The 25,882-nt window shown below is 40.7% G+C and overlaps 1 protein-coding gene across 1 annotated transcript; it reads left to right on the top strand.

The window, feature by feature from the left end:
- Nucleotides 1–4,990: 4,990 nt before the first annotated feature.
- On the top strand, nucleotides 4,991–25,682 carry sgpp1 (sphingosine-1-phosphate phosphatase 1). The gene is made up of 3 exons (XM_037796776.1): nucleotides 4,991–6,251; nucleotides 16,876–16,965; nucleotides 23,167–25,682. Exons 1-3 carry the CDS (start codon nucleotides 5,478–5,480, stop codon nucleotides 23,716–23,718), a joined length of 1,416 nt encoding a protein of 471 aa, XP_037652704.1. The 5' UTR covers nucleotides 4,991–5,477; the 3' UTR covers nucleotides 23,719–25,682.
- Nucleotides 25,683–25,882: the final 200 nt, after the last annotated feature.

Raw genomic sequence — 25,882 nt, 5'->3', positions numbered from 1 at the left:
ATCCACTTTAGTCGTGAAACAGAAGCTCTGGCACATTTTTTAATCATGCTATAGGGTAACTAAGTTTCCCAGCATCCCCTCTGTTAGATTTGTAGTCTAATCTGTTGTTTTGCTGCCTCCAGCAGCCCCTTCCCTGTGAGAGAGACCAAACCATTCAACAACGTCGAAAGTTGCCTACTTCAAGAGGAAATATGCGGAGGAGGAGGATTTACACGGAGGCCTACATGGATATTTTCAAAAAGTAAGAACCTCTTCAGTCCATCTTGTTGTCGACATTTTCCTTTTCACCATTTAAGTCGATCTTCAAGCCGATCATGTAATTTGATTCTCTCCGTGTTGAGCAACCCTGACCCACCTCGAGTGTTTGTTGATCTTTGCATTGTCTCCAGGTTTTCTTCACATATTTCTGTACGTTGCTTTTTTTTTTCTCTCACCTTCCCACTTCATGTTTGTCATTCTTGACCTTCACCATCTCCTCCAGTGGAGCTCGTTTCCCATCACATGGTTTCACTCTTTATATGTTGTCCTTCAGCTTTCAATCATTCAAAAGAATCACTAAAAACACTCGTTCTCCGTTTCTATGCTGATGAAACCTTCATGTTCATGACAGAATTCACTTCATATTGAAATCCAGATTAACCAGCCACCAAAACATCTACGAATTCTGTATTAGCAAAAAGACAATTAGAAACTTTTGTGGACGTGACTGAAGAAACGTTTTAAATTCAACTAGAGTAGATTTAGTAGCTCCCATAGCAAGTGCTGCGGAATTGAACTAGAACCCTCATAAACTTCATGAAATCATAAAATAAATACAAATTTAACAAGTTCACGATATGTTTTCTTTTGTGAGAGAAGTGAATTTATCGTGTAGTATTCGCTTTGCTGGCTAAGATTTGCTCACTCGCTCTTCAGCGGATAATCACGTGAATGTTTCAGTTCTTTGACTGATTATTTTATCCAATTTTTCTGATTGTCTGCTGACGTCTTCACAAGAAACTTATATGAATCACGTGAATGTTTTAGCTTTGACACTGAGACTTTTATCTGCTTGTATGAGCTACAAATCTGTACAGAGGACGGAACTTGCCGAAATTATAAATAAATAAATAAATAAATAAATAAATAAATAAATAAATAAATAAATAAATAAATAAATGTTGATATATTAAGAAAACTTGATAAATAAATAAATATGTCATTAAATGTAGCAAAGATAATATTAAAAATAAAGGTATAAATGCCATTAATTAATTGATAAAATGTGACATAAATTGATATTTCTGTTTTGATTTGCTGTTTTATTTATTTATCTTTGTATTAATTCTCTTATTTATTTACTCTTCTTTTTAATTTTCCATTTTATTTATTTATATATTTATTTATATGAATTTTAATATTAATTATTTATTTTTGCCTTTATTTTTCACTTATTTATTTATTTTTGTTTGGTTTTAGTTATTTTTGCATTTATTATTTAATATTTATTTTTAAATGTATGTGTTTATTTATTTGTTTATGTATTTTTCTATTTCTGAACAATTTTCCCTTTGCATTTCACCCCTTGTTTATTTTTTCCCAAACTTATTTATTTCTGTATTCTTTTCTTTATACATTTCTTTTTAACTTTTCTTTATGCATGTGTGCTTCATTGTGCTAGCCAGCTAACTTTTTGGTACATTTAATGACATATTTTTTTACTTATTAAGTCATTTATTTATTTATTTTGTCAGGTTCCATCCTCCATAAATCTGATCTTATTCCTCTGATAAAACTGTAAAAGTAAAAACACAGACTAACCATCTACCTTTGTGTTTATCATGTGCAGCACCTGATACTGCAGGAGGATCGGAGCTGCATCCTGAAGCTGTCCCTGGAGAAGCTGAGGTTCCTGGAGGACCCCGAGGCCTACCTGAGGCGCTCCGTCCTCATCAACAACCTGCTGAGGAAGATCCACCATGAGGAAGAGGAGCTGGAGGTCGAAGAGGAGGAGGAAGAAGAAGAAGAAGAAGAAGAAGATGAAGTAGAAGAAGAAGAGGAGGAGGAAGAAGAAGAAGAAGAAGAAGAAGAAGAGGAGGAGGAGGTCATAGGAGAGAGGGGTCAGCGGAGGCTGTTGTACCCAGACAGGAAGAGGGTGAAGGTGCTGGTGATGGACTGCTGCTCTCCGGCGTTCGGCCTGGAGGAGCTGCAGCGTTACCGGCTGGTACCCTGTTACCCGTCAGCCGGATGCCTGTACAGCCTGGGTACCTGCCCGGGCCTCGCACCCAACCACCAGGTCCTTCTGTACAACCTGGACGACAACGGCTGACTGTCCACACCTCACTGCCTCTTTTCAAAGCTGGGAAATGCAACGTCACTTCCTGTTACGGGCCTGTACTGCTTGTTCACCAGGAGGAAAGCTGCCGTGGTTTCCCCACTAAAGGGACATGTGTGGTGGGGTCTGTTGTGTTCGTTTGCCAGGATGTCACCTCCTCCTGTCTCCTTGCTAAGAGGCAGCAGTGGATTTGAGAGAAAACCCTGATTCTTCTTCTGCTTCAGGATCAACAGGGTCTCTGATGTCGATGTCAAACTCTGCCGCAGCGTCACTGCCATTTTTATTAAATGTGAGAGACTTGAAGCAGGCTGTTGATGTTGTGTTATTGTTGCTCATGTGAACCGTGAGCGTATTCAGGGATTTACAGACTGCAGGCTACTTTTTGATGCACCTTGGCTTGCGTGGAGAATATGCGCTTCTGTTATCTTTTTATGCTACCGTGTGATTTATGAAATATTCTGTGTGTAACATTCCCTGGACTGTGTGTGAATCATCATCTCAAGATATACCACATCCTCTGAGGTGCGTTTACTGCCTGTGGGAAGACTTGTTTCTTTCTCTGTACTTGATGTCTTGTGTTTTGCATCACTTTGCTGCCCTCTGCTGGTGAAATTATTCATCTTGAAGCCCTTTTTAGTGGCTGATGTGTCTGAAATCTCACAATGCAAGTGAATGATAAGAAAATCCCCCAATTTAGCAATTAATAAGCAGTATGTAAACATTTAATAAATGGTTTATAACACACCATAATGCAGCTGTAAGCAGATATAAGTGTTTATTTACTGGTGTATAAACATAATGAATGACAATATATTAAAATACAGATATAATGCTATAAAATGTCTTAATTTGAGAAGTTATACATATCAACAAATACTGGACATTAATAAATACTTAAAATGTCCTTTTGTTTGCATACAACGGCATTATAGTGTGTTATAAACCAAAAATAATAAAGGGGGTTAAAGTCATTTTTAACAAAAATCTTTATTTGCTTGATTTGAAGTCATGTTTTGTAGTTTAAAAAAAAGGAAAATGGTGTCTTCTTCTCTTCAGCTCTAAGAAGTCACAACATTTTATTTTCTGCTACCAAATAATTAGTTTGTGAATGATTTAATGGTGTCTTAAAGCTAAATTTCAGAGAGCAGAATGTTTTTAAATTGATATTATATCCCATATTTTCAGTCCTGGTTTTAACAGCAGCTGCAACGTTGTCACAGAGTTGACTGAGTTTTGCTAAATTGTCAGAAGATATTTTATTATTTTTATTAATGTGGCACGAAGCGTGCTTTATAAAGCTGACTAATCTGCTGTTTGACAACAACAGCGATTAATGATTCATCCTTTTTCAGTGTCTCTTTCTGTGTTTTGCGTGTTCAGTCCAGGAGTTTCACTGGGCTGGAAAATTGTGCATCTTGATAACAATCAATCACTACAATGGAAAAACAACAACAACTACAACTCCAACTGCAGGCAACTATTAAAGAGAAGCTTGATATTTTAAAACAAGAATTTATATTTTGATGAAAATGCATATTCCATATTTAAGATAAACTATTTTGAAAAAGGGGCCAGTAAACTTTTTTTCAGGTGATTGATTATCAAATAAAGTATGTGAGGTGACAATGTTTTTATGTGTTTTGATGCATCTATCTATCTATCTATCTATCTATCTATCTATCTATCTATCTATCTATCTATCTATCTATCTATCTATCTATCTCATCATAATGGGGCTGCACACTATGCGCGGTCACGTTACGTCGTGACGTCTGGAGCACGTCTACTGTGCGTGCGCGCCGGATCTACTGTTGCCTTCAAGTGCTCCTACCAAACTCAAACTTTAGAGGCTCAAGCTGAGAGACTCTTGGAACGACGTAATAATGTCGATTTATAACAAAACGTTCTTTATTCTTCATCGTAAGATATTTTTAATATTCTATATTAATATTTTGTATCTACTTTTTGTTGTGTTCTTGCAGCTAAACATTCAATAGTTAATGATAAAAACACAATTTCCAGTTTTCAACCAAAGCCTTATGTAGATATGATAATAAAATGTGTTTTTAAAAAGCCCTTCATAATCATCATAATTCAATGTCACCATTAAAGAAGAATAAGTAAAACTAAAAGTAAACTTTAATACAGTTTATATGCAGGGCTTGAATGCTAAGGTCATGAGTCCAAATCTCCCCAATGCGCCCCACCTCGAAAGCTTTTTATCATACAGATTTCTTTTTGAAATATTTTCTGTAAATTAAAATAAGTAAACATGAAGGTCTGAATGTCAAGTGGTCGAGTATAGAAGTTTGGGTCTCTTGGGCTTGTTTACTATTTCTTTGATGAGATATTTCCTGATTTGAGTGAGGAAAGTTTTCTAACTTTTTCACTGCACACAAAAAAACGTTATCATTGTATATAAATATAAAAAAAAAAAAATCCACGTATACAAAATAAGCTTAATAAATATATTTCTGATACACAAATATTTAAAATAAATATAATATAAATTCACAAATATGTGTAGTATAATAATACTCCCATCAAGGTTGCTAAAAACTTACATCTGAAAAATATATCTGAATCCTGCGTTCATTTGAACGTCACCAAAGAATTGCGAAATTTCCGACAGCACCAGAAGGCACCATGTAAGGCGCGCTCCCCTGAGTGCTCCTCAGATCAGATCTGTCAGTTGGATATTAGTACTCAGAGAGCTCCGATTAACGGGTCACTGAACGCATCCGGACGCTGTCCAACTAGAATCGAGACGTTCAGTTAGTCCGTTATCACTTTACCAGACACATCATTATCTTTTCTTTTTATTTTAAATAATGCAACCCGCTGTTGTAGTTTAAAAAGCGGTTCAGTCCGCCAGGATGCACGGGCTAATTAGCTACCGTTAGCTGCGCGAGCCAAGGCTTGTTGAAGGAGGATAAGACACGCGTCATAGTTCTGGGGTATTGCGCATGCGTAGTAGAATCTGCTCTGCGTTACGCAGCTTGACTTAAACATACCCGTTACCCAGCCTCCTTCTTTAGGCCGTGCTGGGAGCTAGCTACCGTTAGCCGGAGGAGCTAGTTTGGTCCAGTGTTTGGTGCTGGAAGTAGCGGAGTCTGTGTTGCTTCTTCCAGCCGTGTGTTGTGGTGAGAACACCGGGGTAAATATGGAGAAAAGTAGCCGTTTAGTAGAGCTGTACCACTACCTACAAGACCCGCATCTTGTTGCCCGTTTTCAGCGCTTTTGTGGTGTTCACGGGACGTTTACCAGAACCAGCAGCAGCACCGGCAGCAGCAAGGACGCAGACCGGACTCACTCACACAACAACGGGGCTCAGCATCCTCACCTCACCGGGGAGAACGAGAGCGAGAACATCGGAGCTGGAGAAGGAGAGAAAACAGTTCGGAAGAGGGGTACCGAGTCCAAACACAGAGGAGAGGAGAGTGAAAACCCTTCGCAGAACGGAGCGCTTGTGTCCGCAGCGACCGCCGGAGGAGAGACGTTCGGAACCGGGAGGAACAGTAAGAACCAGCCGGACTCAGACCCGGGTCTCCCACAGAGTAGCACCGTGAAACCCCTCCGCAAGAACTCTCTAACGGGCGACGCCGGGCAGGAGTTCCTCATCCAGAACCGCTTCCTCTACTACATGTTCACCTTCGGAACCGAGCTGGGCAACGAGCTCTTCTACATCACCTTCTTCCCGTTCATCATGTGGAACATAGACGCCTTCGTGAGCAGGAGGCTGATCATGGTCTGGGTCTGGGTCATGTATATGGGGCAGTGCACCAAGGACGTGATCGGCTGGTCCCGACCCGCTTCACCACCGGTGGTCAAAGTGGAGATGTTCTACAATTCTGAGTACAGCATGCCGTCCACACACGCCATGTCCGGCACCGCCATCCCATTCTCCCTGTTCTTCATGACCTACGGCCGCTGGGACGTAAGTTACAGCAATGTACATCTACTTTAAAGGTCCCATATCGTGCTCATTCTCAGGTTCATACTTGTATTTTGTGTTTCTACTAGAACATGTTTACATGCTGTAATGTTCTAAAAACCCTTTATTTTCCTCATACTGTCTGTCTAAATATACCTGTATTCACCCTCTGTCTGAAACGCTCCGTTTTAGTGCATTTTGACAGAATTGCAACAGAATTGCATTGCTAGGAAACAGCTTGGGTCCATGTGTACTTCCTGTCAGGTGATGACATTCACATACACTGCAACCGGAAATAAACTGGGACACATTTAGAATGTTTACATTTAAAATTGTGTCAAGGGTCTAAATATTGTATATTTGTGACATCACAAACGGGCAGAAATCCTGACAGCTTGTTTCAAATGCAGAGTTTCTGAATACTGGCTTTGTGTATTTCCTTGTGGATTGAGTGTTTCGATACTTTCACAGGAAGTAAACATGGACCCAAGCTGTTGTCTAGCAACGCAATTCTGTTACAATTTAGTCACAGTTCCGTTGAAATGCACTAAAACGGAGCGTTTCAGACAGAGGGTAAATACAGGTATATTCAAGCAGACAGTATGAGGAAAATAAAGTGTTTTTTTAACATTACAGCATGTAAACATGTTCTAGTAGAAACACAAAATACAAGTATGATCCTGAAAATTAACATAATATGGGACCATTAACATGCTGTTAATGTGTTAAAAGGCAGAGAAGAGAAAGTTTGCAGGAGCTACTTCCTCCTGATTTCAACAGAAGAAACTGAGAAAGTTCCTGCTGTTGTGTTTCACAACATTTCACTTTAATTGCACATTCAGAAACACCAGGAACACATGTCAAGGTTCAAGGTTCTTTATTTATTAGTCAGTTCCTGCAAAGCAAGCATTGACAATAAAAATCTTTGATGTCAGGTTCCTTCAATAACACTCATAAAATATATATATATATATATTCTCCAAGGTGGTCTCTAGCTCTCCCATCAGCTCTGTTCTCTTTATCCATCCATGGTCAGCTCCATCGGGGCCGTTTGAATGCATTTAACATAAATGTTAGTATATGGGTGCGCTACAGTTCTAGCGTCAGCCCGTTTGACCACGGAGACGAGAGCGACGGCCGGCTCGACCGCCACGTTACCGCGATACGATAACATTTCCTGTCCGTGACAGAGTTAGCATGCAGCTTAAGCCGTGATGTCTAGCTCTGCTTTTCCTGTCAATGTGTGAAACCCAAAGTGTTTCCATACTTTACTGGATGTGTGACTTGGTGTCCATATTTCCCACAGTGTAAGATGGAAATTGTCTTGCCTCACTGCCCTTGTCAAGGACACAGTGAAACTGGCTTATTTAGGCTCAAACCTGTGATCTACTAGTATACATGGCCCATGGTATCATCCCCCCTTCGTCTATTCTATAACAACAATAGATAACATCTGCCAAGTGGCAACTCTTGATACAGGATCACTGAGACTTTGCCCTCTGAAGCTGCGTCATTAACAATTGATGTGCGGTCGGCCCGGTGGATACAGTGACAGACGCCAGCAGCGGCTGTTCAGCTGTACGAGCACCTTGTTGACTCTTTACTGTTTGTACTACAGTGAAATCAAGCTCTTTGTGGGTAAAACAAGGCTAAAAGTCTACAGTCCTACAACCAAAGGAAGAGTCCCGTGATGATATAATGATCATTACACAGCAGGAAAGAAAGTTTTTAGATGGATAACAAATGTAGAGGCCTGATCAACAGAAAATACAGCCACAATTTTAATGATAAAATCAATTGATTGGATCACATTTTATGCAAAAATGTCTATATATGTCATTTATATATTATAATAGAATCAGAATCAGTTTTATTGGCCAAGCATGTGTAAACATACAAGGAATTTGACTCCGGTTTTTAGTTGCTCTCAATGTACTTACACAAAAATAGACATATAGACAGCTAAAAACAAGGACAACAGAGCTGAACGAGGTAAAACATGAACTTTGACTACTATGTACAGATATAAATATATCTAAAAAATGTAGGCTATAAGAATACAACAGCAACAACAATGGCATATATAGACAGTAATACAATCGTGCAATGATGCAGAATGCAAAGAGTGCTGGCATAAATATTGGATGATTCATTTAACAGGTTGCTTTATATACATGAGGTAGGTGGATATGACAATATATACAATATATACACTTAGATTTATGTTTGATTATCTTTGGATTTTGTACTTTTGGTCAGACAAAACAAGCAATTGTGATGGAAATTTTTCACTATTTTCTGACATCTTATAGGGCAAAAAAGATGATTAATATACAGCGAAAATAGGCGGCAGATTCATTGATTTATGAAAATATTTTGTCCGCCTGCGTTGTGCTTTGACTCAGCCGTATGTTGTGCTAAATGCTAACACCTGTTGGATGTTAACATGGTGACATTTGGCATTTAAAATTCTGCAAATTAGCATGTTAACAGCTCAATCATTTATGCTAATTGAGCATGCTAACACATGTGGCTACAAATTCAAACAAACTTTCACCACTTCCTCAACTTTGGCCAAGTTCGGAAGGGTCCCAGACGGTTGTAATAACATGCATGCAGGCGTTTTTAGTTTTAACAGCCTGTTCTCTGCTGTTCTACTCCTCATCTCCTCCTATTCACTCAGGAGGAACAACACTCTATTGTGTCCAGTCTGTAAAAGCCAACAGAAAGTCTGTGTTAGTCCACTTCCATTGTCTCACTGTGCATCCACACTGAGAGGAACGTGATCAACGAACTGCAGGAAGTCCATTTGATTCTCATAGAACTGATAGATGAGGAGAATTCAGCCACTGTGTGGAAGTTTATCCTGCTCCTCAGACTTTATGGCACATTTCTGGAACAATATGTTGATTTTATCGTTAAGGCAGAACATTTGTATTTTTGTTTGAGTCATTTTTCTAGCAAAAAAATATACCAAACATTTGCTGGTTTTAGCCACAACAATATGAGTATTTGCTGCTTTTTATCTATTCTATTATTGTAAATTTAATATCTTTGGGGTTGATGGACAAAATAAACAAGTTGAAGACGTCATCTTGGGCTCTGGGAAATTGCGACGAGCACTTTTATGACATTTTATAGACGAAACAATTAATTGTAACGATAAATTTTGCCCCTGTTGTTCTCATGCGCCGTTCCTAGCTATACTTACGAAAAATAATGAACTGTAATTTGTATATATCCCACAAAATCAATATGCATTTAATCCATATAATCATGAACACCGCGCAGGAACAAAGAACGTATATTGCCAAGAGTTGAAAATCAGTTGTTCAACACCCAGCAGCAGAGCTACGCTTCCGCCATTTTGGACTGAAAGCGACTACCAGACGCCAGTAAAACGTCCGCCTAAAAAGTGCCGTACAAAAGTAAAACAATATTATTTCTATTCTATTATCATATTCTACTGAAATGGCTTGTGATGAACAATAAAATATTATAAATATATTAAGGGTTTTCAGTCCAAAATGGCGGCAGTGGCTGTACACTTTGGTAGGGAGGAGGTCGGGATGGATGGGTGGGTAAAAAAAAAACCCACCTGACTTTCGCCCAGGAGAACGCCGTTCGTATCCCGTGTGAAACCAGAAGTCAACGTTGACTTTCGTAGTTACGCAAGTTACGCAACTTCTGGAGTTATTTTAACCCAAAACACAAACTTTTATTTTGAAAAGACTGTATGCATGTGACGAGTGTGACATGTGGATATTCGTAGGAAAATTCCCGAAAAATGAGAAATAACTTTTCGTAAGATATCATACGATACGTTGTATGAGGATACGTTGTATGAGGATACGTTGTATGAGGATACATTGTTGTTGTACTTAAAATGTGCACAGTTGTACAACGCTTCCAGCAAAGAAAGGAACATGTTCCTTGTTGATTTGACGACTCCTCTGCAACAATTATCTGCACTTGTAGGCCAGAGACACTGCACTGTTTACCACTTCTTGTTAAGTAAAATTCCCATAATGCCTTGTCATCTTCTCCAATTGTTGTTTCATGTTCAACAGTCATTATTTTGGTGTGGGTGTGGGGAAAAAAGCCCAGAGTTTTGAAAAGAAAACTGCGTGGGATCCCTGTATTGTGTTGCTTGAATCACGGCGGGCGAGAGCAGAGCAGGGGTGAGATTGATTTACGACTCTGTGCCTCCCCGTCTGTCTGCCAGAGCAGGAGATAAGAGAGCCGACCCCTGACCTCCGAGTGTGGGGCTTCAAGATAAGACTGATTTAGTGTCTGTAGCTCTCACATTTCTCCTCACGGGTCTTTCTCCACTCGTCAACCTCAGTTTGGAAACACACGAGGAGTCGTATGACATTTCAGAAAAGCTCTCAAATTTGACAGGTCTTTGTTAAACACTTTGAACAAAACAATCTCTATTCTTAAAATACAAACTGCTGACCCAGGAACACCAGATAAGACTGTCTGTCTCACCTTTTGAACCTGATGCTCTCACGTTTATTTTGGCCTCACATGTCATTGTTCAGGCTCTTCTCATTTACTGTTCTTACGCAGACCTATGAAAAGTACTTCACTGTAATTCACCGCTCTACCTTGCAGTCAGACAGCCCTTTCTGACAGGGAACTGAAGCTGTTGTACCCATCTATGCTCTCGCCATAGCTACCAGACTCCATTGGGGAAAAAAAAGTAATTTTACCTCGCAGGACACAGTTTCTGGTCTACTGCAGCCTTGATTGGTTAGTTCGGATTCACCAAAGTCACACAATAGCACAAACAAACTAACCGATCGAGGAAGCGGTAGACCAGCAACTCCCATGTTCTGCGAGGTAAAATTACAGTTTTTTTCAATGGAGTCTGGTTGCTTTGGCGAGAGCATCGATAACGGCTTCAGTTCCCCGTCGGAAATCTAGACTGTATGGTTGTCTCACGGCAAGATAAACTGTCGAAAATATTCTAAACATAGCGTACCCTTAAACTGATATAGATTTTGATGGCAAGAAAATAAAATAAAATATTCCAACAGAGATAGTTTTTATTTCTTCTTTAAACATTTTTCACCATATTTCCAAAACATTTTTTTCTTGCATAATACAAAAATAGCAGTTTAGAAGTATTTCTACAAAGTGTCAGGAATTGTAAAGGCGCCATATTCAATTCAAAAACTGAACTAATTAAGAGATTGACAGATAACTGTTAATTCTTCTGACCAGAGGAGGATGTCCTTCACGTCCCCTGCTGCTCGCCGTAGTCTCTCTGTTAGTTTTCCTGCTGTGTATCGCTGCCTCAGCTGACTTGTCTCAGCAAAGCAAGAATGTTTGGATTCAGATGGGCCACAGGGAGACAGTCCTCCTCCCATCCCAGCGCCCTCCTCCAGCTCAGACATTAACTAGTGCCAGATGTCTCTCTCTATGGAAGATACTGGTAAGAGTTTAATAAGAGAGGGGACGAGGGACAGAAAACAGAAAAGAGCAACTCAAGGAGGTGAGAGAAGTCAAAGGGAGGGAGGAAGTAGAGAAAAGATTAGATGGTAGATGAGAGGAGATAAGACAAGATGAGACTAGAGGGCAAGAGATGGAGAGAAGAGGAGATTAATACAGAAAAGTGAGGGATAAAAGAGGAGAAAATAACCTTGAGAGGTGGAGGGAAAGAGTGATGGAGAGCAGATTAAACCAGATGAAAAGTTGGATGAAGTCTCATAATGTCGCCCAGTAGAGCCAGAGCAGAAAACATGATGGTAAACAGGCTTTGTGTGACACTTCCTCTCCCTTGAGCTGGAACATTAGGTGGGAACAGTGCAGCTTTTTCCTGCGACCATGAATGAGTTTAACTGTATAGCATTTCCTAACGCCCACCCTGACTTCTACATTGTGTTCTCATTCAAATTGCAGATGAATATCAACCTAAAATCATTTCTGTTTCCTTCAAAAGTAGAGATTATTATGACGTTTTTTCTCCTGTTGACATTTTGAGCTGCAAATGTGTGAAGTTGGAGTCTCTAGTTACCAAATCAAACATATCGTAATAAAAAGTAATTAGGTCTTTTTCTGCGGTATTATCGACTTCCAACATAAGAAGGATGTTCACAACTTGTGCGTAGCCTCAAACCCAACGAGTTTACATCTTGGCAGCATTGAAAGTCAAACACAGCACACCCTGGGAGCTGTGTGGTTTGGTGTGTGTGTGTGCGTGTGTGTTCAGTTTACAGTATATGTCACGTGAGGGAGCGCAGATCTAACCCAACACTGAGGCTAACAGTCAATGAGCAGTGTGCAGAGAACCACAAGCCACACAAAAAAAACACCACGTCCATAAAACTTTGCACGAGGCGACCGCCGCGGTCACAGGCGCGAGGCCAAAGCGAGCGTGCAAACACGGCCGTGGGACCCGGGAACACATCCTCTGTTTGGACACAGGACGCTGTTTGGACAACATCTCCGCTGATGGTATCCTCGCCCTGCCCCCATCCCTCCCCTCACACTCTCCAAACACAGCGTTGGTCTGAGCATGTCGGGCGGCTGCGTCTGACCCGGCTTCACAGATAATCCACTCACATAAAGACGCCTGTTTCTCAACCAGAACCTCCTTCCGCACTGACCTCATTTCTGAAAGGTCTCGGTTTATAATTGACACTTTGAACTGAAGCCCAGTGGTTGTAGAGACACCTGTAGGAGAGTCTCCCAGGAGTCGGTCTGACTTAAACCAGACAGTCACATATTTGACGCAGCAGCTTGCGATCGACTGAGGGAGGGAGACCTTGAGTACGATTTTTCTGTTTGCAGACTAAATGGCTAAAATGTAAATAGGGCAGGTTGCCACACTATCGCAGGGCTGACACATTGAGACAGTGAGACACGCTCACATCTACGGGCAATTTAGAGTCAACAATTAACCTGACCTGCATGTCGTTGGACTGTGGGAGGAAGTGAGTTCAGTTTAATTTGAACTGTACAAACGTAGTAGTTTTAAGCCCAACCATATACTTCTTTCCTAAACCTAACTATGTGTTTTTCTTCCGTTGCTACGTTTGTTATTTTATGCTGTTGTATTATTATTTGAACACAAACCATGATCTTTATGAGACTGATATGAAACGTATTTATGAAACGTGATTTTGGTTCAGAAACGTCAACATTCAACGTATCCATGGTTTGCAGAAACATACAATGCCAACATTTTTTCTGGCGACTGGTTTGGATGTTGAGATATTTCAGTCCGGTGGACCGACATTGCCATCCTTAGAGCCACACCGCTAGCATAGCTGCAAATTATTGTTGACACTAACTGCTTTTGCTTGAAATGGGTCAGAAGCTCAAAATATATATCTGAGTTTTGTTTCAAAGACAATATTCCACAGTGTGGAATATTGTCTTTGGGTTTACCACACAGCATAAATTTAAATTGCTTAACAAAACAAATTATTTGAGGACAGTCATAAAAAACAAAACACTAGACACCAAAACTAAATATTACAGAGTTGAACAATAGCACAAAAGATGAATGCACCAAACTCTAGCACAAGTTTTGAAAACTATTTGAACTGAAAAAAGTGTACAGAAACAGAACAGAAAGTGTGGATAAATTATTTGACAGTAAAATTTGTGAATAATCTTTATTTTATTTTCCATTAAGCAGCACAAGCTGTGAAATTAGCACATGATTGCAGGTAAATCTGAGCTGTGGTCAGTTTGTGTACTTCTCTAGCGACCTCTTTGGCAGATAAGCAGCCGTTATTTGGAGTAAAGGTTATCTCTGTGTTACAGAAATACATTAGTCCAATAAAATTCAGCAGCAGCAGCCAGCGCTGGCAGTAAAACAGCTTGCTATCTTTTTGTCCATCAGGCTAATGCAGGTTGTAAAATGACCCATGAACATCGTTGTTATGGCCGTCTATCAGTTTACAGTGTTAATTCAGGGACCTTGAAACACTGACTGCCGGGAGACATCCGACACAGATACATATGATAAAGTCTTACATTTTAACCTTATTTGTAGCTAACATCTGTTAGTAGCATTAAACCAGTGTCCTGTTTAATTAGCATCGACCTCCATCACACAGCTCTGATGCAACGTTCCCCCCTGAAGGCTGGAGGTGTGGGACGGAGTCCCAGTGATGGTTTGGGATTTGTCATGTAATTCTGGTCTGTCAGAGGAAATCTGAGCTGTCTCAACAACAATGAAGGGAACAAAAGGCTTTTAACAAGTGTGCAAACCTCAGCAGCTTTCATCCGTCGTCTCTTTCTCCTGGCTCCGCTGTCACTCATTTTCTTTTCTCTCTTTCTGGCTGCGTTCACACTGCAGACCTGCACGTCACTGCTCATATGCAGCTTTATTTTAGAGCTGTAACAATCAGCCAACTGACAGAACATTTGTATTGTCAAGCAACTGTTTTGATCATGTGATTAACGTCATAAGTTTTTCATTCTTAAATGCCAAATGTACCTTTTTGTTTGAGCCTCTCAATTGTTTTATGTGATAATAAACTGAAAATCTTTGGGTTTTAGACTGTTGATCAGACAACACATGTAATTTAAAAACGTCCCCCTCAGCTGCGGGACATTGTGATTGGCATTTTCCCTGTTCTCTGATATTTTACTGACAAAATGATAATTTGATTAATCAAGGAAATTAGTTACAGCCTTAAGGCCTTTACACACCGGTTAATTCGCACTTCAAAATATTTTTTTCCAACTGTTTTTCCCATGAATACTTTCACACAGAACGCAAATATTACGCGTTGAAAAACCAACATACTTTTTTCCGTAACAAGGTTGATTTCCTGAGCTTTCGCACCGCGAATAAAGTCATCATCCAATCACGTTGTTCAAAACCGATTGAATAACACCTATATTTATGAAACAACAACACAGAGGCTCCGTAGTCTGAACCAAAACGGAAAACTTTATTACTCTTTACAACCTTGACAAATGGCAGCGCAGACCAGATCCACTCGTTCCGTTCTTACCTTTTATAATAAAAGCCCTGGATGTATAATATTTGCAGGCGAGTATTTCGCATTTTCATGTTGTTTATTCGTCACGCCCCGGTGTTTAAAGACCTTTTTGTTGAATACTCGAGTCTGTTCTGAAGTCTGTTATTTCTTTATATCAGAGCGTTGTTATGGGCGCAGGTCTGATGTCGGACTCTGGCAAACTATTTTTGTGTCATATTATTGATTTCTTAAGTAAGTAGCTGTGTCATAAGCAGGATAATGTACAGCTAGCTGGTCCATGTTGTGATATAAACCCCTTCAGGGCGATGCAAGACATGCCGCATAGCCCTGTCAGGGTTTATTTCACAACAATGACCGGCTCGCTGTACATTATCCCTTACTTGGTGTGGACCAGGGACTTTGGGATGTCAGGTTGTTAAGTGTACTAAAGGATCTCCAAACTGCCCTTGTATGAAACACATGTGGGTGGCACTGAATACGTTTTGATTTTGTTCAGTTTGTGAGTTTTGGTTCTTTCTGGTTTTCTCTGTTCATCATGCTGACGTTGCCCAGACGAGCCGCAGACGGTTGAATGACATAAAATTGACTGCTGAGTTGAGTTCTCACATCACATGCAGGTCTCATGGCTCTGGATCTGATTTTAATCCATGTATTCATGTGACCCAGATCCAAACTGAGGAACTGTGAGTCAGTGCAGCTTTTTGCAGTTTTACACTGATTAGAAGAAACATGAAATATCTGAGTCACATGAGGGGAAAACAACCTGACTTTAGACACTTTACACTGCAGTGTGAACCCTCTTCCCCTCCCGCTCCTCCCCGCTACAGGACGACGAGTACATCTAATAAAGAAACAGCAGAATTGCTGAAATATTTATTAGGTCCGCTGCACATCGTGTCCACTACATCACTGCGACGTGTTATCGATGCTTGTTACAATCTGCACACTGAACAAAGACTCTAGCACACACAATCATTTTATTATCACTGTAATCAGCAGGTCAAATCAATAAACATGCAGGAGGTTGACAGATCAGCTTTGATGTACAGACTCATTAACGAATAAAGGTATGAATTACATAGCATGGAGTCACTGGGTGCAGAACAAAGACAAAGCAGAGTAGACATGCGCTTAACCGTATATTAAAAACTACGGCTGTCAATCAATTAAAATATTCAATCACGATTAATCACATGATTGTCCATGATTAATCGCTAAATTTGTTGCAAGTTGCTTTTTAGAAGTTGCTAAGAGGGCCTCAAAAGACGCTAAATACAAATGCATTTCCTTCCTCCACTTTCCTTAAAAGTTAGAAAGCTGCATTGTTTCATCATTGCGTTATTGTCATTATTGTCAGATAAAATGAAAAACATTTGCTGGTTACAACTTATCAAATATGAATATTTATTTGTGTCATTGTAATTTAATTCAATACCTTTTGGGTTTCTTTTGGCTGATGGTCAAACAAAAGCAATTTTAATACACTTAGGGCTCCAATAACTGTGTTGTCCATGATTGAATACCTTGCATGTTATGGATTTATTATTAAATCAAAAAAGGATATTATTCATTAAAAGTCATTGTCATGTGCCTAATTAGTTTAACCTCCATGGTGTTTGTTGTTGTTGTTAAAAAAGTGTCTCCTTTCACCTCCACAGTACCCGTTCTCACTGGGCTTCAGCTTGGCTCTCTGCTGGTGTCTGCTGGTCTGTGTCAGCCGAATCTACATGGGAATGCACTCGGTCCTGGTACGTCACACACACACACACACACACACACACACACACACACACACACACACACACACACAGATGGTGTCGGCCTCGCCACCTGCAGTGCCAGTTTTGTCGTCATTCTGTCCGTCTGAACACGATAGCTGACACGTTGGAAACGGTATCCGACCAGCGGTCACGTCAGCTCCAGAGCTGAGCTGGCGTCAGGCTCTGATGTCAGCAACACAATCACCTGTGTAACTGTAGAAGTAACGACACCCAGATCAACCACACGTACTTGTGAATGTGAATTTGGTCACTTTTTCAGGCTAGTTTAACAGTTTCATACAAAAAGGTGTGGAAGACTTTACTGTAATAATCAACACTTAACTGTGCATTTTCTGTTGCCTCAGATCAGCACGACTTTGCTCGCTAATGTAGATAGATAGATGGATAGATGGATAGATGGATAGATAGATGGATAGATAGATAGATGCTGCAACTAACGATTATTTTCCTTGTCGATTAATCTGTTGATTATTTTCTTGATTAATCGGTTAGTTGTTTGGTCTATAAAATGGTGAAAAATGACGATCAGTGTTTCCCAAAGCCCAAGATGACGTCTTCAAATTACTTGTTTTGCTTCAGCTTTTTATAAGCTGTAGCAGACATCTGGCCAGGTGTCTGCTACTCATTTACACCCAGCAGGGATTGTTATTATTGGAGGAAATGTTCTACTGTTTCCCAGGGGTCAGTCCAGTGTTTAGCATTTAGCATTTTGGAACTTAATCTTCTCTCTTTTGGGATTTGAGCAGAGCTTCTCCAGCTCTACTACCTTTTACCACACACAGCTAATCTGTACTATGCATCCTGTCCTCAACGTGCTCGGGCTTGTATCTATCTCTGCTCAGTCACTGCAGATACGTATAAGCGGTTAAGACATCTCTCAATTCTTACTGGAAAAGCACTGAGGAATATCCCGACCCATGCCTGCAAAAACTTGCTCCTGCAACTTTTTATCTGCTGCTCTCTCGTAACTAGTAGATTGTAGTTTTTGCCGACAGCAGGGATTTGGCTGGATAAGATCACTGCTGTATGTCATGGAAAACATCATGTTACACCCCTGAATGGGTGTGTTTACTCCTGATGCCCTACAGCATTACATATCTCTCAAAGTCTGGGTGGCAACCCACCCATGGGTTAAAACAGACTCTGAAAGGGTTGTCAAGAGGTCACCAATAACAAAAAAGCAGCATATAAAGTGAAAATCATTGTTCAGTATTGCGCTGATAAAGTCAATGAATAAAAGAAAAAGAAAAAACAAAGTTAAAGTCGAGAGAGCCGAGAGGTTAAAGACCCTGAATTCAGATTATATTATAAGTGTTATTTTTGGGACCAAAAATCTTCTGGCAGATAATTCAAACAGTCACCACAGATGTGTGGGTGTGGGTTCTTCTGTCCACGCGTCGGTCTCGTTAACGTTGTTTGTGGTAATTTCATTCACTGGGAAATGATGTCAATCCCGGGGTTGGGCTGTCTGTCGCCGTGGCAACATTCCCCATGGTCACAGCTGTGTTGAAGGGATTGATGGAAGGCAGACGTTACAGTACGCTGGCCGTCCTCCCAGACAAACATGCAGAAGGTAACGCCACATCAGAGACGTTCTTTAAGGGCCTTTTGTGGCTGCTTGCAGGTGGTGTCGTGGCTAATATATACTCACCAGATCATCTGCTCCATCTGTGACCATCCCAACAGAAATAATATTCCTGTTTTCTCCTCTGGCCTGACTTGAAAAGGTGTCATTAATCATTCATTAGTTAATTAGATTTACAGTTCAATGAGTAATTTATAGGACTCAGACCTGAGTCATCCTGCAGCTCGAGGCACGCCTCATCCGTCCTGGCGTTTAACCAGGGTTGGGAGGGTTACTTTAAAAATGTAATCCGATAAAATCACTAATTAGCTGTTAAAAAGTGTAACAAGTGACCTAATCCGAGTATCACAACATAAAAGTAATGTAATCCGATTATTTTCCGTTACATACCTCAATTACAAATATGCACATAAAGACTAGAGAAAAGAAAAATGCAGAAATTTGGCCATTATTTTATATGTAAAGCAGAAAAAAGGAACAACATCACAGTGCAGTGCAAGTTAAAATGCTGTCATCATCCAAGGACTCCAATCATTGACACATTATTTAACTTAGAGCAGCAAATTTCTAGGGCTTTACCGTGTGTTATTGTGGTTATATAAATGTAATTTTGGTGCGATTTTTGTTGACGTTCTGCATCAGAGGATATAACACGGTCCAAACACTAAAAATAGATCAGTCGAGTGCATTGTTTGTCTGTTAACCACCTGTTTCCTTCCTACAAATTAGACTTTTACTATTTCTTCCTGTTACAGTTTGTACTCTGCATGTCCTTCTCTTCTTCCTCTCCCTCAGCCCATTCCTCCTCCTCCTCCTCCTCCTCGTTTTCCCCACATGCCATGCAAAGCATGAATGTGACCACTCGTGGTTCTGTCTGGATAAAATCATCCGTCTGTAACGCAGAAACTCCTGCTGCTCTTCGTCATGGTCATTTGTTTTTACATTTCAGCCCAGGCTTGTGTTTTCAATCAGTGTTACTTTCCATCAGTAACTAGTGATGTCAGTTTATCTGTAAGATCTTTATAATCCCTTAAACTCTGGTCTTCCCTAAAAGTTCCCCTTAAGTATTCAGTAAACTCAAAGAAACCATATTTTTCCACATGCACGTATAATCTGCATCTGCTTCTTAATCCAGACTATGTCATACTTCTACAGTAATGGGTGAAATATTCAAACCAAAGATGCTATTTATTATGCAATTATCATTGCATCAGCTCGGAAAAATCCCTGTAATTCAGATATATTTGAGATCTTTTACTAGACTTAAAAGTTTATATATAACAGTGAGTTACATCATCTGGGTTTAAACTTTGAACTTTAGGCTTTTTGTTTCTTTATTTCACAGATGACAAGTTAAAACGATTCTCAGGCAAGTTCTGCAGTTATACGTAGTGTCTTTTCATCTGTGATTTCTATGCACATTTATGGAGGTTTATTTTGCATTCATCTGAGATAATGACATCCTTGTGAAAGTGTAAGTAACACGGAATATTAATATATGTGTATAATGTCTGTGTGTTCCCATTTGAGAGAGTTATGACTCCGAGAAGGAGTGGAATTGTAAGGGTTTAAGAGCATAAATCACCACTGACAGCAGCTTAATGTTTTCTAGATTTGTTTAAACAGTGATCTCAGAAACACAACATTTGGGTCGAGACCTCAAAACTGAAGTAATATGAGACGGATCAGATCTGTAGGTCGACGTGCACAGAGTTCGTTTCCAGCTGATAACACAGTCTGAAGTCTGTTCTGGAGGCTCCGCGGTCGGCCCACATGGGGGACTGTTGTTGTTTCAGGGAGTGGAGCTCCGACACATGGCGAGCCATTAGCGGTCTGCTCTGCCAGGCCTGCCAGGCGCTTAATGTGTTCTGGAAATCATCCTGCCCGATGAAACTACTTCCTCCTGCTTTGTTCTGCAGGAAGAACTCGGAGACAAAAATAAGCTGATCTGCTACTGATGATGTTGTTGACATCTGGACACCTTTCACCAGACTGCTCACTGAGCACTTTCACTCACATTCATCCTCCATTTAAAGGCTCAATTTAAAGTCTAAATGAGACGTATATTTTAACCCTTCTGTGTTTGTTTGGTGAGTTCCTCGTTATCCAACTCCAAGGGTCTAAAGTTGTGTTCACATAGAAAGCAATTTGTGCATTTCGTGTTTATTCATCATCCTGAAGTACCGACTTTACAGATGCTAGCTGTAAACTAGCTAGCAACGTCCAGTTCAGCCTCTTTCTGATCTCAAAAGTCACAGGAAACTCTTTATTTAACTTTTAAGCCTTTATCTGCCGATGTCATCATGCATCCCTAATAGATAATCATTGAAATTATTTTTTAGCCAAAAATTCACAAGTTTCAGCTTCTCAAATGTGCTGAGTTTTCTATGATAAGCAACTGAATATGTTTGGACTTTTTCACAAATGTTCTGACATTTTATAGGCCAGATTATTAACATATATCAATAATGTAAATAACCATTAGCTGATTTGACTTGACAGCATGTTTGAGGAAGAAGACTGTTCACTTGCCGTCCACAAATTGAGCTTATACAATCATTTAATGGATGCTGATAACATGATCCATTAAGTCATTAAAGGTTCCACATGAACCGCAGGCAGGAGTCACGTATAGAGGGTTATTAGTAGCTCTGTTTCCACCCACGCTGATCATAAATACACTCATTTATTTTCATTGTAAAGCACTTTAAGTTAAAAGCATCTACAACGTGCTGTTCCTTCAGGGCTCCGTGCCGCCCGCTCGTCCTCTTTCTGGACATTTTTAGATCAGTCGGCTCAGATTGTTCCAGAGCTCCCTCTAGTTGTGTCAGTGGAGGAGAAAATTACAGGCAGCTGAACGCTTTCACTCACTGTCATTAAGAAAGAGAGAGAGGCCTGATAAAAGTCTGCAGCGGCAGCAGCGAGGTGATAAATCACAGTGAACCCTGTGAGGGGTTTCCTGCTGGTTATCTCGCTGCTGCGTAACCTTTTAGAAGGTCAGACAGTAAAACGCGTCCTTGTACTGTGAGTCAGTCTGCTGGGACACGAGTTCCTGCTGAGCAGCGTGCCAGCGTGTGACTGCGGCTCTGGCGCTCACCGTTCAGCACGGGTTAATGACTGACTGACTGTGAGATCAGGGCTTATGTACACCGCAACGTGTATTTAAGCAGACAGATAGATATTTAAACTGTAACAGGACCTTGATTTCCATCCAAGTGGGCTAACCTGCCAGGCAGCAGCAGCAGCAGCAGCAGCAGCCGGTGGATGCAGAGTGGTGTAAATTTACAGTAAACCCTCATTGATTTCTCATCCTGGGAAAGTAGACACTGTTTAGACACAGCAAAGTAAATACTGAGCACACCTGAGTCAGCCTGAAGAGGGACTATTACATGTTACCCTCCACCCACTGTAAGCACACATAGTCTTTGCTGCACACATACAGTACACACTTTGAAAACATCCAGTTTCCCTAGAAGAAGTTCTACCCTTACAAATACATTAACCAGGTTTCTCATTTACATGATATTCATGTAGGTAAATACAGGGACAGACATGCAAACCAACAAGACACACTAGGGATGCAATCCAATCCAAATGTTTCCACACCGATACAGATCCGATACCAGCGCTCTTTTAGCAGTTTAAAATTTAAAATCTACAAACCTTTTTTCTTTGTGATTAAACATGAAACTCTATCCTAGAAAAAAATGCAGAAAATGTCTAAATCTAGTTTTGGAACAAAAAACTATAGGGAGTCATATTTAGGTAACATTTAGCTAACTGTGAATGTTGTTCAGGTTGAGATGGCGGCACTGAAGCGTTTAACTTATTTCAGGTTGTCTCTAAAAATAATCGAGATGCTGACAAAGAACAACGGGTTTGCTCTCTGAATCATCAGAAATGGTTCTTCGGTCAGCGCGGTAAGAGGTTAAATCCACACGTACAGTAAACGTTGGAGCAGGAAGCCAACTGTCAGTCTGCTGCTCGGGTCAATAAATAATCGACTGAGATGACCTTTGTGTTTGAGTCCAGAGATCACCGCCACTTTGAGCTCACTGATGTCCTGCTTCCTGTCCTCAACTTCCTTTATCCATCAGCAGGAAATAAATATCTACACAACAAAACGTCCAGGTTTATTATTCAGATGTAATATCTAGGAAAGGTTTAATACTTGTGTCTGATTGGCTGTTGATCACTTGAGAGTTGCTCCTAAAGGTTATTACCAGACTCGGTTGTTAGTATAACAAATAAATATGTCTTTCTTACTTTGACGTTGGCTCTTAAGATCGTTCCTAAGTGTAATTTGATAAATAATACGGACTAATATGGAAAATAATACAACTTTTCAAGCGATTTCACTGTCGCAGACATATTTCCAACGTTGGAATAAAATCACAAGAGTTTTGCTAGAGCTGCGGCGCGCTCCCGTGATCTCCATTGATAAGTCTTTTCAAAGTCTCCTAGTGTCTGGTCGGCAGTTGCACTCATATATTCTGCCCCTAAACATAACCCTGACCTCTGTGTGATAGAGTCTGGATAATGGCGTCCCTAACCTTCTGTTTCTCTGTTTGTTTTTCCTCCAGGACGTCATCGTCGGCGTCCTGTACAGCGTCCTCATCCTGCTCTTCTTCCTGCCGGCGTTGGACCTGATCGACGGCTTCAACCTGACGCACCGCTACGCCCCGCTCATCATCATCTCCTTCCACCTGGCCTTGGGCCTCTTCTCCTTCACCCTGGACACCTGGAGCACCTCGCGGGGCGACACTGCTCAGATCCTTGGCACGGGCGCCGGCGTGGCGCTGGCCTCCCACGTCAACCACCTCACAGGTCTGATACCCGACCCGCCGCTTGACCAGCTGCCCTTCACCATGCCCGCCCTCAGCGCCGGCCTGGTGGGCATGGCCCTGCTGCGGGTCCTCCTGGGCGTGCTGGTGCTGATGGCCACGCGGGCACTGATGAAGGCCCTGACCATCCCGCTGGTGTGCTGGGTGTTCGGTGTGCCCAGCACGGACGTGAGGAAGGCCAGGCAGCACATGGAGGTGGAGCTGCCGTACCGCTACATCGTCTACGGGGCGGTGGGCTTCAACGTGCTCTTCGGGGTCCCGTTACTCTTCAGCTACATTCAGCTCTCCTGATTGGATGTTCAGTCAGTCGTTGAAACAGTGAAGTGACCCTCTAAATGTTCACTTAATGCTGTTGTCAGACCAGATGTCTCATCCAGAACCCCTTTCTGTAGCCCTCTGGGTCAGGACTGAGGTGAATTAAAGCCTACAAGCTGACCTGGATGCTGACGTGTTATCAGTTTTTCCCCCATCGTTGGCTCAGGTTGGGTTCAGGATGTACTAGGAGCAGCCGGGAGCTATTCAGCTGTTCCTGTGGCGAGTGATATCTCTCTGTTCTGTTCTTTTAGATTTATTTAAAGTCAAATCTGACGGCTCCTCCTGATCCCAGGACGCACTGAGCCAAACATCCACTCCTCCTCCTCCACCAGCTTAATTCATAGTAAACAGTGAGTGGCTTCTGAAGGACTGAAAACGCCACTGACGGCTACTGATAAACGACCTGTGTCTTATATTTACATTTTTATTAATGCCGTTATTATTATTAAGAGTTCAGACAAAGAACCATACAAGTATGTTTTTGGACGACTGATTTTTTTCCAGCATTTAAAGGCAACGAACACAACAGTGTTGTTTTGTCTTTTACCGACTGAAAAGGGTTTAGTAACTCAGTTAAAACCTCGTTGACGAGTATGTGGCCAGTGTTTGGTGTAGGGCTGTTTATTTTCATTAGAGCTGCAACAATTAGTCGACTAATCGAGTAGTCAGTCGACAGAAAAATCAGATTTCGGTAATCGTTTAAGTAATTTTTCATGCGAAAATGGCAGAAAATGCTGTTTTCAACCTCTCAAAGATGGAGATTTCCTGCTTTTCTCTGTTTTATATCAAATTAAACTGAATATCTTTGGATTTTGGACAAAACAAGACATTCACCTTCGACTTTGAGAAACTGGGATGGACATTTTTCACTATTTTCTGACATTTTAAAGACCAAACCATTAATCTAGATTAACATTAATCTACAGCACACATTCATTTATGAAATGAAAGAAGAAAATAATGAAAAATGTCTTGTTTAGTCCACAAACCAAAGATATCTTCAAATCTTTAAATAGTAAATTAATTGTGTGAACTATAAAATGATAATAAATGTTGAAAAATGTCTCCTGAAGTCAGAGAGGCGACGTCTGCTGATGTCTTGTTTTGTCCGACCAACAGTCCCAAATATATTCAGTTTACTACGATATATAAAACAGAGAAAATGCTCGAACTTAAGAAAAATGTATTTATTTATACATTTTCCAATTCCATACAAGTTCTAAACCATTGAGACCATTGACGATTAATCGACAATCAAAGCAGTTGCAGATACATCTTTTTGTTGATTTACTTGATTTAGTGTTTAAACTTTGTTGGTTCTTTGTCAGGAAGCTTCTTAGTAATTCATAATTAATCTTCCTCTCGTCTGTCTCACCTCTCAAAAGCAATACGATTTTATACTTCTTTATTCCTGATGGAGAACGGTTTCTCTTTGACCTTTGACCTGTGGAGTGGACACACCTGTGGTTTAAAAGTTCTTGAACTTCAGAATCAGAATCGGATGATTTCCGAGGTGTTTGATCGCACGTGTACAATATTTTCCTAAAGGGCTCTCCCCACTGACTGTTTCTGTCTTTATTCAGACAGATGATCTGCTCTGAGATCGATTGTTTTTCCTGACCGGGCACATACTGTACGATCCAGAAGGAGAGGAAGGAAGAAAGCATCACTTTGTTTGGGAAATGTACAGAGAAGTTTTGAATAGTTTTATTTTGAATGGGATGACCCATTATCGGCCCACTTGGCTCAGCTTTTTCTTTCTTTATAACACTGTAAACTGACTTCCTGTCAGAGACGCTCCTGATGGCGTCCACTTCCTGTGCGGAGGAGAGTTTCATCTGGAGATAACGCTGCTCTCAGGAGGGAAGACACGTGGAGAGACGGAGGGAGGTCAGGATGACGTTAACAGCTCAGGCAAAAAATAAATAATTTACACAATATAGTTGTTTATCTTTCTCACTGGAGGGAAACCAGACGGAGCAGCAGGGCATGAAGGAAGGCAAAATATTTGGAAAAAAAGGTGTAAAATGAATATGGTCACAAACATAAAACAAAGTACAGCACACATTCCTCACAGTAGATTAGTCATTTTAACTTCCCACTTCTAGTGCCTCTTCAATGTCACCATTTTTACAAAATA

The sequence above is a fragment of the Sebastes umbrosus genome, chromosome 16 (assembly GCF_015220745.1).
Source record: "Sebastes umbrosus isolate fSebUmb1 chromosome 16, fSebUmb1.pri, whole genome shotgun sequence".
NCBI classification, from domain to species: Eukaryota; Metazoa; Chordata; class Actinopteri; order Perciformes; family Sebastidae; genus Sebastes; species Sebastes umbrosus.
Note: the sequence above shows the minus strand (reverse complement) of the source record. Positions and strands in the feature narration are given on the sequence as shown.

Coding starts and splice junctions, on each gene's coding strand:
- sgpp1 (XM_037796776.1), top strand. CDS start 5,478: ATGGAGAAAAGTAGCCGTTTAGTAGAGCTGTACCACTACCTACAAGAC. Junction 6,252..16,875: donor TGACCTACGGCCGCTGGGAC/GTAAGTTACAGC, acceptor TCACCTCCACAG/TACCCGTTCTCACTGGGCTT. Junction 16,966..23,166: donor TGGGAATGCACTCGGTCCTG/GTACGTCACACA, acceptor TTTTTCCTCCAG/GACGTCATCGTCGGCGTCCT.